The sequence below is a fragment of the Seriola lalandi genome, unplaced genomic scaffold (assembly GCF_002814215.2).
Source record: "Seriola lalandi dorsalis isolate HSWRI2012SDOR001 ecotype SW California unplaced genomic scaffold, Sedor1 jcf7180002054927, whole genome shotgun sequence".
NCBI lineage: Eukaryota > Metazoa > Chordata > Actinopteri > Carangiformes > Carangidae > Seriola > Seriola lalandi.
The window spans coordinates 70,079-84,258 of record NW_019525479.1 but is presented as its reverse complement, the minus strand read 5'-3'; the positions used below and the strand labels follow the sequence as shown (position 1 = coordinate 84,258).

Here is a 14,180-nt window from a genome sequence, read left to right as displayed (position 1 = left end):
CCCCTCACCACCACCTTTCCTGAACCCGAATCCCGACCTGCTGGACTTCTTCCTCTAGCCTTCAGCCGCCGTAACCGTACAGATCCACTCCTCCTCTTCCCGAAACATCCTCTACGAATAATCGACAAAGCCTCGGTCACTGCCTCTTCTCTTTACACACCCGTCAGTCTGCGAGAACCCCAGTTCCCACCCTCACCTGTAATCCCAAGCCTTCCCAAAACCAGATCGTGCAGTGTAAATCTGGTTTTTGTAATGGACTTCAGTGTGAAAAACACGGTGATGTTCTGTATGTGTATATGTGTGTGTGTATGTGTGTATGTGTGTGTGTGTGTGTGTGTGTGGTTGTATGTGTTTAAAAAAAGAAAAGAAAAAAAAAATCAATTTGAAACAAATCAAAACGTGACGAACCTCCTCTGAAGACCCGGCTGTCAGTTCACCAATAACTTTGTCCCAAACTAACCCTGACGGTTTGTTTTTTTGTTTGGTGCCTCTGCTGTTGACACCGATTTTTGATCTGCTGGAAAGAAAAGCAGGAAAAAACACACACATTCCCGACTAGAAGACTTAGTTTTGCAGCATTTTGAACCAAATCTGAGGTGTAGTTTATATTGTTTTTTGCTGACTGGTCCCAATTTGAAATGGTAAAAATTGAATTTGACCCAGGCAGCAGGCTTTCAGAAACACAGCTAACTTCAGATGTAGAGGATTAGTTTGTTAGCTATATGAAATGAGGAGTTAGCGCCCGGTAGACCACACGCGCTGACGCTGAAGGGCTCAGGCTTTAGTCTGGGACAAGGCAGCAGCCGGGTCTTCTCTTGGCCTTTTTTTTTTTTTTTTTTTTTTTTCACACACAAATTGTCGCCACCAAGGACACCATTTTGATTTTGTCCTGTTCAGCTTTTTGTAAATTGATGCTACTGTTTTATCACATTTTTCTTCCCACTCCATTTTTTTTCTTCTTCGTTTGTCTGGTTTACCCTGTCACCTTTTTTTTTTAATATATATATATATTTGTTTTCTCACGCTCACTAAATGATCACTCTGTTGGAAAGTTTTACTTGTGTGCAGAAACTTGTTTTTCCGGCCACCTCAACAGAGGAAAAAAAAGGGGTTTTGTTTAATGAAAACGTGGCTGCTGTTTTCCTGTAGCAGATCAGCTGTCTTTTTGCCACCCACTCGCTCCCACTCACCCTTGGTGTTCACATTTCGCGCTTCGTAAACGTGCAATTATTTAATACCAGGAAAGTGGCTTACTCCTCCGCTCGATGTGAGATGATGACGTTTAAAGCTTTTGCAGACGGCCGTCTTTTGATCAACATGCCAGTGTTTAGTAAAAAAAAAAAAAAAAAAAAAGACTGCACGATCAACAGTGATTGTTTTGTACGTTTTTCTTTTTGTTGTTGTTGTTTGTTTTGTTTTTTTTTTGTTACTTTTCTTTTTGAAAGTCTGTTTTAGGGCAGATGCACTGTTTTATACCAGTGGCCTTTAATCAGCCCCCAGCCAACATTACAAACACTGTGAGCTCTGACTGTGGCTGATCGGTGTGCTCACCACATGTAGCCCGCCACAGTCGAGACCATCATCTGGAATCTGCCCGGCTGAGCTGTATGTGCTTCTCCCGGCCGTGTCATCAGGCAGATCGATGAAACTTTGATGTGGGATCAATATGAAACTAAAAACTAACACTTGCAACACTAGTAACTAGCAACTAGCAACAGTGACAAGTGTTTTTACCCTTGTTTTTGTATTTCCACGCCCTGATTGACCAATTTTAATACTAATATTGTTATTGATCTAATTTGAGACCAGTTTCTCCCACTGTACTATGTAAGATGTGTAGTGTTGATTTCACACAAACCCTGTTAACAGTATCTTGTTCGAATACATAACTTTATCAATGGCCTTATTCATAAATATACTTTTTTTTTTTTTTTTTCATAAGCAGATATTTTTTATTTTACGTTAATGTAAGTCTCTGCTGTTTTGGGTAAATGTTTGTACTGTTACAGTCATATTTTTAATGTGTCCTGGAAATAAACAATGTTGGAGGTGTTTTGGACAAAATCTCAGATGTGTCAGGGTGCAGCAGACCAGCCTGTCTTCCATCAGATGCTCATAAAGCAAACAAACATAACAAATATGTTCACGATGTGTGATGCTAGTGGAATTTAATTTGAAGGATTTCTGGTGAGTTATTTGTTTTTGTTTCTTGCCACCTGTTTGTTTCCACAGTGATATAAATGTAGACTTTCATCACAGCTGCAGACGTACAAAATGATTTTCTGTAGAATTAAATTAAAGATCAATTGGCTTTGGGTGCTGAGTTGAGCATGTGCATCTTTGGATAAACGGATCAGTTTAGTATTGAAATGTTGTAGCTGCATGATGTGACGGAGCCTTTAACAAACACTTCCATCAGGAAGATTGAATGTTGCACAGAATCAGGGTGCTTGGGCTGATTCTTTTTTTTTTCTTTCTTTTTTTAAATATATATTTTCTGTTAGTTTCCTTGATACTCAAACACATCTCCACTTTTACCACTAACTTCCAAATCATTTCTCAGAATGTCTTTTTCGACACTCCAAAGAGTGAATTGAAGTTTGTTTTTTCTAAGCACAGTCAAACTTGTAGTGATGTGCAACTGCAGTAGCTTATGTTTTTTTTGTTCTTTAATCTGCGTACTGCAGCACACCGGCTGGTGAGTGTGAGGTTAAAGTGCTGACTGACTTTCAGCTTTAATTTGACAGTTTCCACGTCTGTATTTGTTGAACAGCGAAGGACGTGTCTACTCACAGTCCCCCAATTTTATGGAGAATACAGCTGGAAAATAATTATGTAGACAAGTCCACCAAGCAGATTATCAGAGTCTGTCACTTCTTCAGTTCATGTGATCATGTTTCACTGCTGAAGACAGGAAGCTGGCTCCCTGCTGTTTAGCCGATCAGAAGAGAGGAGGCTCTGAGGCTCTCTTTTGATTGGCTGACAGATTTCTGAGTGATCCAATAAAAATAAAGCAGATTTCAGGTAAACACTCAGAGAAACCAAATCCTGCGAGGTTGGATGGTAGGTCCAGGTGGGCGGGGCATGGCAGAGAGCGGTGACTGCTTTGTTGTGACATCATGATGGCTCATTTTAAGGCTCAGTTTCTGAATACAGGCTCTGTGCATTTCTCTGTGGACTGAGAGCATTGATACTTTCACAGTATTAATATAGAACCTAGACGTGCTTTATAATCAAAGAACACATGGACATCTACCTTTTATATAATATGGGACCTAGAGCGTGTGTCAGTCTTACATTGAGAGGATATCATGATTTTATTTCGATGAATTTTTCCAACACATTCTTGGAGCTGTGCATGAAACAGATTTGTAATTCTCCTGCTGCTCCTCTGATATCAATCTAAACTCTGCATCAAATTGAAGCTGAAAGTCAGAATATAAGTCATTCTTCACTTTCAGATCTAATGTGCTGAAGTACAGAGACAACACAACAGCAAACGGTCACCGGAGATGATGTGCAGAGTTTCCCCTAAAAAATCTCCTCACTGTCAGGATTAAGTTTGTGCAAAGAAAATGTTTTGTAACTAAAACCCACTATTGTGCAGACTGTGCCAGGGAAAACACCTTAAGCTAAGATCTTTGAGTTTATTTTCTAAATGAATCGATTGTTTCATCTATAAACTGTTACAAATGCCCAGATCAGAAAGTCATTCAGAGTGAGTGATTAGTTGCTGCAACCAGCAAATGCTCGGCAGGTTTGCTCGGACAATGAGTCAAACCATTAATCAATTATCAAAATAGCTGCTGATTAAACTTTTATCAATCAATTAACTGACTGTTTCAGCTGTGCCAGCGTAATATGTACACTGAAAGCTGAAGCACAACCAAGCCATTGAAAATCTGACTTATATATGTTAAACTCCACCCATCTGGTTCTCTGAGGTGGATGCAGCAGCAGCTCAGGACAGATTTGACCTGTTAAAGTTTTGTGTCAAAACTCCACATTCAATAGTTATTGAAGTTATTTTTCCTGATAGTGAGACAGTTGTGGGGGAAACCAGTTCATGTTTCTTTGGTGGGTTAATGCCGAGACAAATCGTAGCAGACTGAGGACAGACGCACACTGCAGGACACAGTGTAGATGAGCGGTTTCTGTTATGCAATGTCAGAGGGGAGTGGATGTCCCCCCCTTTACACAGTGGCCTCTTTACAGTGCCAATGTAACCTCCTCCCTCCACCGACTCCCTGACAGCCTGTGTCTAATGAGCCATGATACTCACTCTCATGGCTCCAGCTTCTTCTCCAGTCTGATCTGTAACATAATGAGATTTTTGTTTTTGAGGTTTTGACAATGGCCTGTTTTTCCAGAGAAGTAGTAGAAAGTATTTCACATAGTGTGTTGACTCCTGTCTGGTTTAATGATAGTAGTAAAGTGTGTTATTGTAAGTGTTAACTGAGAAGGACTTTGTGTGTGTTGTTTGGTATTAAATTGGTACAAGTTTCTTTTTCACTCACACACTCACTCACGGAGTTCGTGGTTGCTATGGGAACACACGGTCGTCATGATGAGGCCTACTGACTGATTTAAATCACGATTTAAATGTCTCTGTTTGATGACAGCTCGGCTGAAGACCTGGAACGTCAAGCAGGTGTGTGTGTGTGTGTGTGTGTGTGAGATAATGGCTTTAAAAGGCGACGGTGTCTGACCTCTGACCTTTCCCCTCAACAGTCAGTGCAGATGTGTGTGTACACTGTTGGTCTCTCCTCTCTGTCTAGGCCTCCCTCTCTTCTCTCTGCTGGACTTTGATGTGTTTGTTATATTCTGCTAAACTCGATTTTCTTGAATCAAGTTTCATACGGACAATAAAACAATATTTCCACACTGGCGGAGGCGTGTTGTTGTTTGTCTTGACACGATCTTTTAAGTTCAAACCTATGAATCAAAGAGTCAAGTCCAGTTTATTTATAAAGCACATTTAAAAAACAGCAGGTGTTGACCAAAGTGCTTTACAGAGATGTCCTCCTACTCATGCATGTTTGATTAGACAATGACTACCCAATCAGAGATATAGATTATTATACATCTGACATTTGTACTTTCTTTTAATGTAACATAACCTTTAATGTTTTAATGTTGTTTCGGGACATTTTCCAACTTTATTAATAATATAATAAATAATTCTTATGACATGATGACTTCACATACAGTAAAAACACAACTCCAACCAGAGCGGGTCTAAGTAAAATAAATATAGGCAAGTAAAAATGTAAAATGTCATAGAGTAAAAGTATAAAATATCATAATTTTGATATACCTAAATAAAGTACAAGTACCTCAAAACTGTACATAGATAAACTACTTGATAAATGTACTTGGTTCATTTCCACCAGTGGAAAGAAGCTACTGCTAGTAACAGATTTTATTTGTTTATATTTCAAGTATTTGTAATTAATCTGCCCCTCTGTGTTTTAAACGATACTGAGTGTAATAATTTCACTGGAACATGCAGCGAATGAGGAGGAACATGATTAAACACAAAGAGAACAAAGGAGCCTTGTGAGTCACACATGATCCTTCAGTCCGAGCCTGTGTTTGACCTTTGACCTTCAGCGGTCCAGCGCTGTGACATCAGAAAAGAGCGCGAGCCTCTGGACTGTCACTGCTTCAGTTCTGCACAGAATTCCCTGTAATAGGAAAAAGGCAGAAACATGGCTACTCCTATCTATATTCATTTGTTGTTGTATTAAGACTTTTCTTTTTACTTTACTTATATTTTTGTATTTCCTGTTTTACATCACTGTCATATGTAAGGTTTATATAGTCAACAGGGGTCAGACAAGAAAGGTGAACACCAGTAGACCCCCTTGCCCCCACCAATTTTTAGTGTATAATATTTATTTTTCTTATTTTCTGTATGAAAGTGTGAATGAAAAATAACAAAAAGAAACAGTTTTATTGTTTTCTATCACATTTGACTGTCTTGACTTTAGCAGTGCTAAAGGGACATTTGCTCTTTTTACCCAGGATTCATTGATTATTAGTAGTATTTTTCCTCCTTTCCTAATACAGTAGGCTACTTCATTTTGTCTTTAACTGGCTGCTTTCATTTCTCTTCAGCAGGTTTTGCTGCTGTCGGAAGTGTGTTTCCTTCCAAAGTTGAATGTTACTGCCACCTGTTGTTTGTCAGACCAAATTTCACTGCCATCCTTCATGCCGCTGATCACAGTTATAGATAGACGGATACACACAACAACAATAGACTGTAGTCTAAACATAAGGATATTTAGGGCTTGAGCACCGAAGACATGCGAGGAAACCATGCTGTTTATAAAGTATTATTATATTATATTATTATAATATTGATATTAAGGTCGTCCACCACCAGCTAATTTTTTTGTTTGCTCAGGCTAAATTGGTCACACTTTTCTAAATAATATTGATATTTATGATAACGCCTTTGAATGTAAAGTGTTTTAATGTGTGTGTGTGTGTGTGTGTGCGCGCGCGCGTGCGGTGTGTGTGTGTGCGTGCGCGCGCGCGCGCGCGTGTGTGTGTTGGGTTTTGGCTGAGGGATGGATAGGTGTCTTTTTCTTTTTAAAGTGCTCTAATTAGTGGTAGATGGGCATGTTTCAATACAATTGAAAATGAAAAGATTTATTATGTATTTAAAAAAATTTTTTTTTAATGTTTTATGCTTTTTTTCAGTGTTTGTTTTCTTTTAATAAATAAATGGTCTTCTTCCCTTTTCAACTACAGGTGTAAAACACAATCATGTCCATAGAGGACAGTGTTGGACAACACTGAGACTGTCATCACAATGTTGACAGTTTAATTTATGTTTCTAAAAAATAAGTTAAGAGAGTCACAGATTTTGAAGTAGAAAACTTCAAGTCCTTTTGTTTGAAAAAACATCCAACGAATCTGTAGAACTTTTAATTATAACTTTTTGTCCTGTATTAAGACTGGAGATATTTGGAGGTGTGCTGCTGCCTGAACTGTTTTAAGAATAACTTTTGGTCCTCCTCCTTATTCTTTCATATTTTAGTTTCACAAAATAACAAGTTCTGCCGTCAGAAAAAAAAAATTATTTTGTGGTATGCTTTAAACATTTACGACAACCACTTGAATGCAACAAGGGGTCGCATTTACTACTGATAGTGCTCTGAATTATGAGCTTTCCAGGAGTATGTAAATGCATCGTGAGCTCTGATTGGCTGCTGGTCAGGACCAAACAGAGTCGAGCTCAGAAAAAGACTGGAGAAGAAGAAGAAGCAGCGAAGTGTCAGAGCTGGGACAAAAACAGTCGTCCTCCGCCTTCCCGGGCAGCATGAAACATACTCTGCTGACTGGAAACAAGTTTTAAATGTGACTATTGAAGACGGACTAAATCCATAGAGCTAAAACAGCGGGGCTCGTCTCGGCGCTCAAGTGCATCTCCCTCGTTTTCCTCTTCTGCTGCTGAAGTGAGCTAGCTTAGCCTGTTAGCTTGGCGGGGCACCCCTCATCTTGTCCGTGTGTGCAGGACTTTACCACCAGGAGCGAAGAGATTCACCCGGAGCTGCACCAGAACTGACCTGGACTTTACTTAACAAACGCAGCTGCACGCGTCTGCGCCATCCTCGGCTTTTGCAGGCAAAGATCGACCCAAAAAAGCAACAAAAATCACTCCGCTAAACAAGGAAGTCTGAATGAACTTTGCTAGCATCCTGCTAACCCCGTAGCTGCATTGATTCATAGTGCTGCTCATAGGGGGAGGGGGTTGTGCAGCCTCCTTGCGGGTCCTCCGGTGCTGATAGCGATTATCTGTGAGAGCATCTGTCCGTGTAATAGACGGAATCCGTCCGGTAGTGAAGTGTGGTCCGACACAAAACGTTTCAGAGATGATTCCAGACAAACCCCCGAAGGAAGACGTCTTCCACGGGTCTGAGGACCTGAAGAAGCAGGCTCACATCCCCAGCTTTGAGAAATACAAAGAGCTCTACGAGAAATCTATAGAGAATCCAGATGGTAAGTCACAGTTCAAGTGTCTGTCAGTGGAGTAAAGAGGAGGACACCTGCGCATTTGCTCAAGTGCAAACCTGAGGTAGTTGAACTTGAGTATTTTCTCTTCATCCCACTTTATATTTCTGCTCCACTTAATTTATCGGACCGATTGACTGACTGGTTACTTCACAAATTAAGATTTTTACAAACTCTAAAACGAACTTGGGTTGTGATGTTTACAGTATTTACAAGTAAAACTAAAATCTAAAAGTTGATAAATTGATTCATTCATTCACATCGGCTTCTCCCATGTGATGATCTTTCATTTATTTTCAATAGGAGATTAATCCATAATGAAAATAATCATTAGTTGCAGCATTATATGAAATTGCACCTTAACCAAATGCTGCTTTTACATTAAAGCAGCAGCAGTAATAATTATTGTAAAATGTGATGTGTAATGTTACAACACTCAAGGGGGACATTCCTCTGCGTTTGGTACATTTAATTTAGCTGCTTTTTCCTGATTGTACTAATTTTAACATTTTAAGTTCAGGACAGTTCAGTCAGTTGTAGCAGATTATTTTTGTGGCAAAAGATCTGAATGCTTCCTCCATCACTGTCTGTCACATGCAGTTTAAAGGCAGCAACTGACTCCGTGACAGTGTTAAAGCCCATGTATTTGATTAAAAGAGACAGAGTTGCAGCAACGTAATGTGCCAGAAATTATGCTGTACGTCTGTATTTGCATAAAGAGCAGGAAATGGGATCTGATCATAGGTGGTCTCTCAATGCCAGGTGTGAACAGGATCTACATTTAACTCAGTGTTATCTGCAGACTGACTGTACTTAATGACCTCTTTGGTAATGAGGAAGCAGCTCTGTCGTGGCCTTTGGTTGGAACAAGCCTATACCAACCTCGTCAGGCAGGAGGGGAGAAGGGGGATGCTGTATCTGTAGAGCCATTGTTGGTCAAAGAAGCAGCTCAGGTTGCTTCCTTGTGAAGGAGGAGCGGTTGAGGGTGTGTAAAGTACGTCAGAGTAAAGGAGAGGCTGTCAAACAAGTTTGTGCAGCAGGAGGAAACTGGATTCAGGCTCAGTGGCTCTCTGTCCGATGATGGGCTCCATGCTGGAGTTTAATAATGACATATACATCCTGTAGAGTTGTATAATGGTGAAGTAATAAAGTTGGGCTACTGTGATTTTTACAGTTGTGTAAGTTAATGATAAACGCCTTAAATTACAACACATATCATCACAATGTTGGCAGTTAAACCAGCTGTTGTTGTAGTTGTACCTTGAAAGACGGACGTTAATTATTTACAGTCACTTTATGAAATTGCTCCAAAGTTTATGGGCTCAGAAAGTCGGAGCATGACCACTGAAGTCCTGCAGCTCAACCTCAACCAGCTACAACAGAACAATGTTGCTTTTAAAGCATCAGTAATTATGAATATATTTGGATGATATAATATGTAATATAACCTTAAACCTTAACCCATAATTGTAATTTTTCAAGAAAAAAAATTAGAGGACATTGGGAAACTGATGAAAAATGTTCACCATTTTCTGGAGCTTTAACTGATTAATTGAATGACTGAGAAAATAATCAGTAAAAAATAAAACATGAAATAAAATTAGTTGCAGCCGTAGTGTTAATGGTGAGCTAGAAAAGATGAGTCAGTTGACTGAAGAGTTAATCAACAGAAACCATTTTGATAATCAATGAAATATACCCCTTTTAATTATTTGCTGGTTATAACTTCTCAAATGCAAAGAGAATGTTCTTTTTTTCTTTGGTCAAAAGATTCAATGATTAAGTCAAAAGAAATCTTTCTTAAAAAAAACTGTGGTAACTGTTGTTCCTTCTGGTCTGTTTCACCAGCTGCATCTTGCAACATGCAAACTGTGATTTGCAACATAAGATAATTTCCTCTCCTGTTGATTTTGACACCATCCATTAATCACATCAAAGTTCATGCATGCGACTAAATGCAGGAACAGGACTCACACATTTATCTGCAGACTGTCGATAGTTGCGGAAATGCCGCCATTTGCCTTTTTTTTTTATTTGTAAGCAGCTCTTGCAGATCATTTTTTTGAAATGACTGTGTGTGATTGATCAACTGACCCGTCTCTCTCTGTGCTGCAGATTTCTGGGGAGACATCGCCAAAGATTTCTTCTGGAAGACCAAACACACGGGTCAGTTCCTCGACTACAACTTTGATGTGACCAAAGGAGAAATCTTCGTCAAGTGCATGGAAGGTGCCTCCACCAACATCAGCTACAACCTCCTCGACCGCAACGTCCATGAGAAGAAACTCGGCGATAAAGTGGCCTTCTACTGGTAAGTATGAGTGTGTGTTTTCTCTCTCTCATCTCCGGTCCTGTGGTGAAACACTTGGTAGCCTTGTAGTGGTCAGCACTGCAGTGCGTCTGTAGTTATGAAGCTGTGTCTGCGGTTTTATGGCTGATGATGTGAGGTGCATTGGAGTGTGTTTCCGTTCTTTAATTTGGTTGCGTATGTCTGCAATTATGATTATGACTCCCACCGTTAATTAAATGTAATAGGATGCGAGTGCTGATGTTTTGCCCTCAGCGTTTCTTCTCTGGTGCAGCAAGTTCATGAGTTATTCTGACCAGAGTGTTTCTTCTTTTCCATCCCTTTATGCAGCGAGGTAAAAAACACAGTGAGATCAAAATAGTTTTCAGGAGAGTCATGGCCAAGGAGGCAACACAGAAACAGAGTTATAACAGTAAATACCAGACAAACAACATAAGGAGGCCAATGAAGTTGTCACATGCTACAAAGAAGAGCACAGAGATCAAGGGAAGGTTTTCTGTCGAGTTTCTGTGTAAACATTCAACAGAGTTTAAGTTTACATCAGTGTAAACTCAGCAAAACACAGTGTGAGGTTTAACAAACATGTTAAATTCACTTCTGTCTTTTTCTATAAAACATTTTTAAAGCTGATTGATTGATTGATTGATTGATTGATTGATTGATTGATTGATTGATAGTTTACATCCATGTCTACTTGCCAACCGTTTTTTTTATTCACTGCCTTTTACTGGCACATTGCTGCATCTCCCGGCATGTATAGATCAGGTTTATAGTGCGACACCATCACGTCACCGCCATCATCGTGTGCGTGCTCAGACGGGTCCATGAAACCAATTCTCCGCTGTGCTGCCATTGGTCAGAACTCCACAGGGTGCCCACACAGGTTAGCGAGCCTGCTCTGGTTACCTGCTCTCTGCTGCAGACGCAGGTTGCCTGCAGCACGACAAAGAAAACCATCAACACAATTAGTGCAACAACCATTTACAAAAGTGATTTAATTGTAACTCTACATCAGTTATCAGGAGAAAATCAATTTTCCCGTTTCTCAGACAAAAGATTTGCTGCTCTTTCTCAGGTTAATTTTTTAATATCACCTTGTGTTGTAGGAGTTGGCGTTTGTATTTTCTGACTTTAGTGTGTGTGTGTGTGTGTGTGTGTGTGTGTAGGCTCTTAATAGGGGGGTGGGGGTCGCCCCTGTGAACACAATGACAGGATTGAATGCCAACTGATCTTATGAATGGAGCTGCAGTCATCCCCTCTCCTTTGTCTTTCTTTCTTTCTCACACACTTCCTCTCTTTCTGCTCTTTCTTTTCTTTTGTCTCCATCTTTCACACTCCTCTATCTCCTCTTCAGTCTTTGCTCATTTTCCACATAAATATCAATGCTAATGTATAAAATCTTACTCATGCAGCACTTTTAAAAACAGGCCACAAAGTTACATTTGAATAAATACATGAAATAAAGAAAATAAAAGTGAATAAAAGCCTCCGGAAAAATCAAAACAATGATGAGCATCAATAAAATGTCTGAGAGGAAAATTAGGTCTAATTAAAACAGTTTTTTTCTGTAACCTGGGAGCGAGGAGAGACACAGCTCAACCACCAAAAGTAAAGAGTAAAGAGGGTAAAGTAAAAGACATAACCTTTAATTACTTTATGTTCACAATTGTCATAAACTGGGTCGCATGTCGCACAGTTTATAAAATGCAGTGGTTTTTTTCCATAACAAAACCATTAACTACAGACGTGACCTGTGTTTGCTGCACACTTCGTGGTTAAGTAAACAGCAAGCTTGAATTATAAATTAAGAAACATGAAATAGTGACTTCATTTTAAGCTCCAGCTCCAAACAGAGTAAACACATGCTCCGAGCATCAGAAGAGCTGCAGCCTTCAGCTGTAAATAACGTCTAATGTTGTCAAACATAAAAACAGGTTTCCCTAGTCTCCCTAAAGCACACTCTGATTTTACTGGTTTTATTTAAGGTAATACACAAACCTTATCTGCATGACAGGAGAGACTTATACTTTGTTTACTGCAGCTTACTTTGTTGACTCTTTAACTACTGTCTTTAATACTGTCGCACCAAATATCGGTATTGCATAAATACATAATCAGTATTGCCAAACTTTTATCCAGTCCAGTTTGACGTTAGCATGAGCCTCAGATAGCGATAGATAGCAACACATGGAGTTTTCACAACGTCACGCTGCAGTGTTCATCAACACGATGTGTGCGCAGTGAAGCACAGGAAGTTGCTTATTTCCTCCTTTTGATAAGAAGGAGGTAATTTGTTTTTTTTGTGCTAACACATGTAGCACCATATCAGGAAACGGTAAGAAGCACCACCTAGTGGCGCAACATGACAGTTACATCGCACGTCCTCCTCTTCTGCATTGAAAAATTGATAATGTCATTATGAACTAATCGATTTAAATTGACATCCTGATGCCCAAATGAATCATAGTAACTGGAAAACCAGTATGCAGTATATGTCAGCTTCAGCTGAGAGTTTTCAATACGACATGAAGCAGCTTGTTATTAGGAGGACAATCAGTTGCTGTTGCATCAGTGGTCTGCGGGGTAAAGTTATGTAAAGACTTTATTTTGTCCTCTGTCCACACATCTGCAACATTGTCGTCTATTTCTTATTTCTTTACAGACACATACCTGCTCATTTCACCCTCCATCTCTTTTTATTTCCTCTTCTCTTGACTCTGACTTTCTTTAATGAAAACGCTGCGCTTGTTCCTCTTTGTCCTGAAAGCCTCTCTTCTCTTCTCCTGAGTTCTTTCTCTGAAGCCTCTCTGTCACTTTTGCTCTCCTCTCCCTCTTTGTGTCACTTGCCTCCGGTCACTGATGTGTCCTCATATGTCCTGAGCGGTGAAGCCACAGAGACGAACGCAGTCGGACCACACAGGGCTTTTAAACCAGGGTTATTCAGGGAGAGGATGAGGAGGAAAGTGTGATTGAGTGTAACAGTGATATCAGAGAGTGGGTCCGTCGATATGATTATAGAAACAGATGAGATGACTTTTATCTGCAGGAAAAACCTCTGAAAGTTTAGTCCAAAGTTAGTTATTATTCACCTGACAATTATTTTCATTACTGATAAATTTGCAGATTATTTTCTCTTAATTCGATTGATTAGTCTATAAGGTTGCAGTTATACCCCTGAAATACTCGTTTTACTATCAAACCTTCACATTAAAGAAGCCAGAAACAACATTTTCTGATGAATCCACAAATCTTTACTTTAGGTCGAAGTTATATAAGATATTAATAGTAATAGAGGCTACAGGTAAAAGAAGACAGCTCAGAATAAAGAGCTGCAACAAATAGTCAATTTTATAAATTAGTTGGCATCGGAAAATTAATTGGCATCTATTTTGATAATCAATTACTTGTTGAAAGTAATATTTTTTCAGTCATTTCAGTCTGTCAAATGTGAGTATTGATGCTTTTATTTTGTCATGTATGGTAATGAGTTAAATATCATTAATAGGAAAAAAGACATTAGGAGAAGTCACCTTGGCCTGTGAAAAATAACCGTCTTTTTTATCAATTAATTGAGAAAATAATCAACAGATCAATCAGTAATGATCCAGATCCTATTTTTGGTTTATGAATTGCTACAATGTATTGGTGATTTACCTGCTACGGACATAAAAACATTTGGTACTTTCGGATAGTTGAGTCTTTAAGTTTTAAAAAGAGTAATTTTTTAATGATTAGCAATTAATGATTTTTTTCATTATACCAATCTGCTGAATATTTTCTTGTTTGACTGATTTAATCATTTGGTTTTTAAGATATAAGAAAGAAGTGAAAAATATTTTTATTCGATCAC

At 39.1% G+C, this 14,180-nt stretch overlaps 1 protein-coding gene across 3 annotated transcripts in view; it reads left to right on the top strand.

Moving 5' to 3' along the window:
- Positions 1–7,264: 7,264 nt before the first annotated feature.
- Positions 7,265–14,180, top strand: part of acss2 (acyl-CoA synthetase short chain family member 2) — a 30,452-nt gene continuing 23,536 nt past the window's right edge. For all 3 annotated transcript variants that reach the window (XM_023392968.2, XM_087170058.1, XM_023392967.2), the window contains exons 1-2: positions 7,265–8,010; positions 10,138–10,333. In XM_023392968.2, coding sequence (XP_023248736.1) covers positions 7,884–8,010; positions 10,138–10,333 — 323 coding nt within the window. In that variant the 5' untranslated portion in view covers positions 7,265–7,883. The remainder of the gene's footprint in view (positions 8,011–10,137; positions 10,334–14,180) is intronic.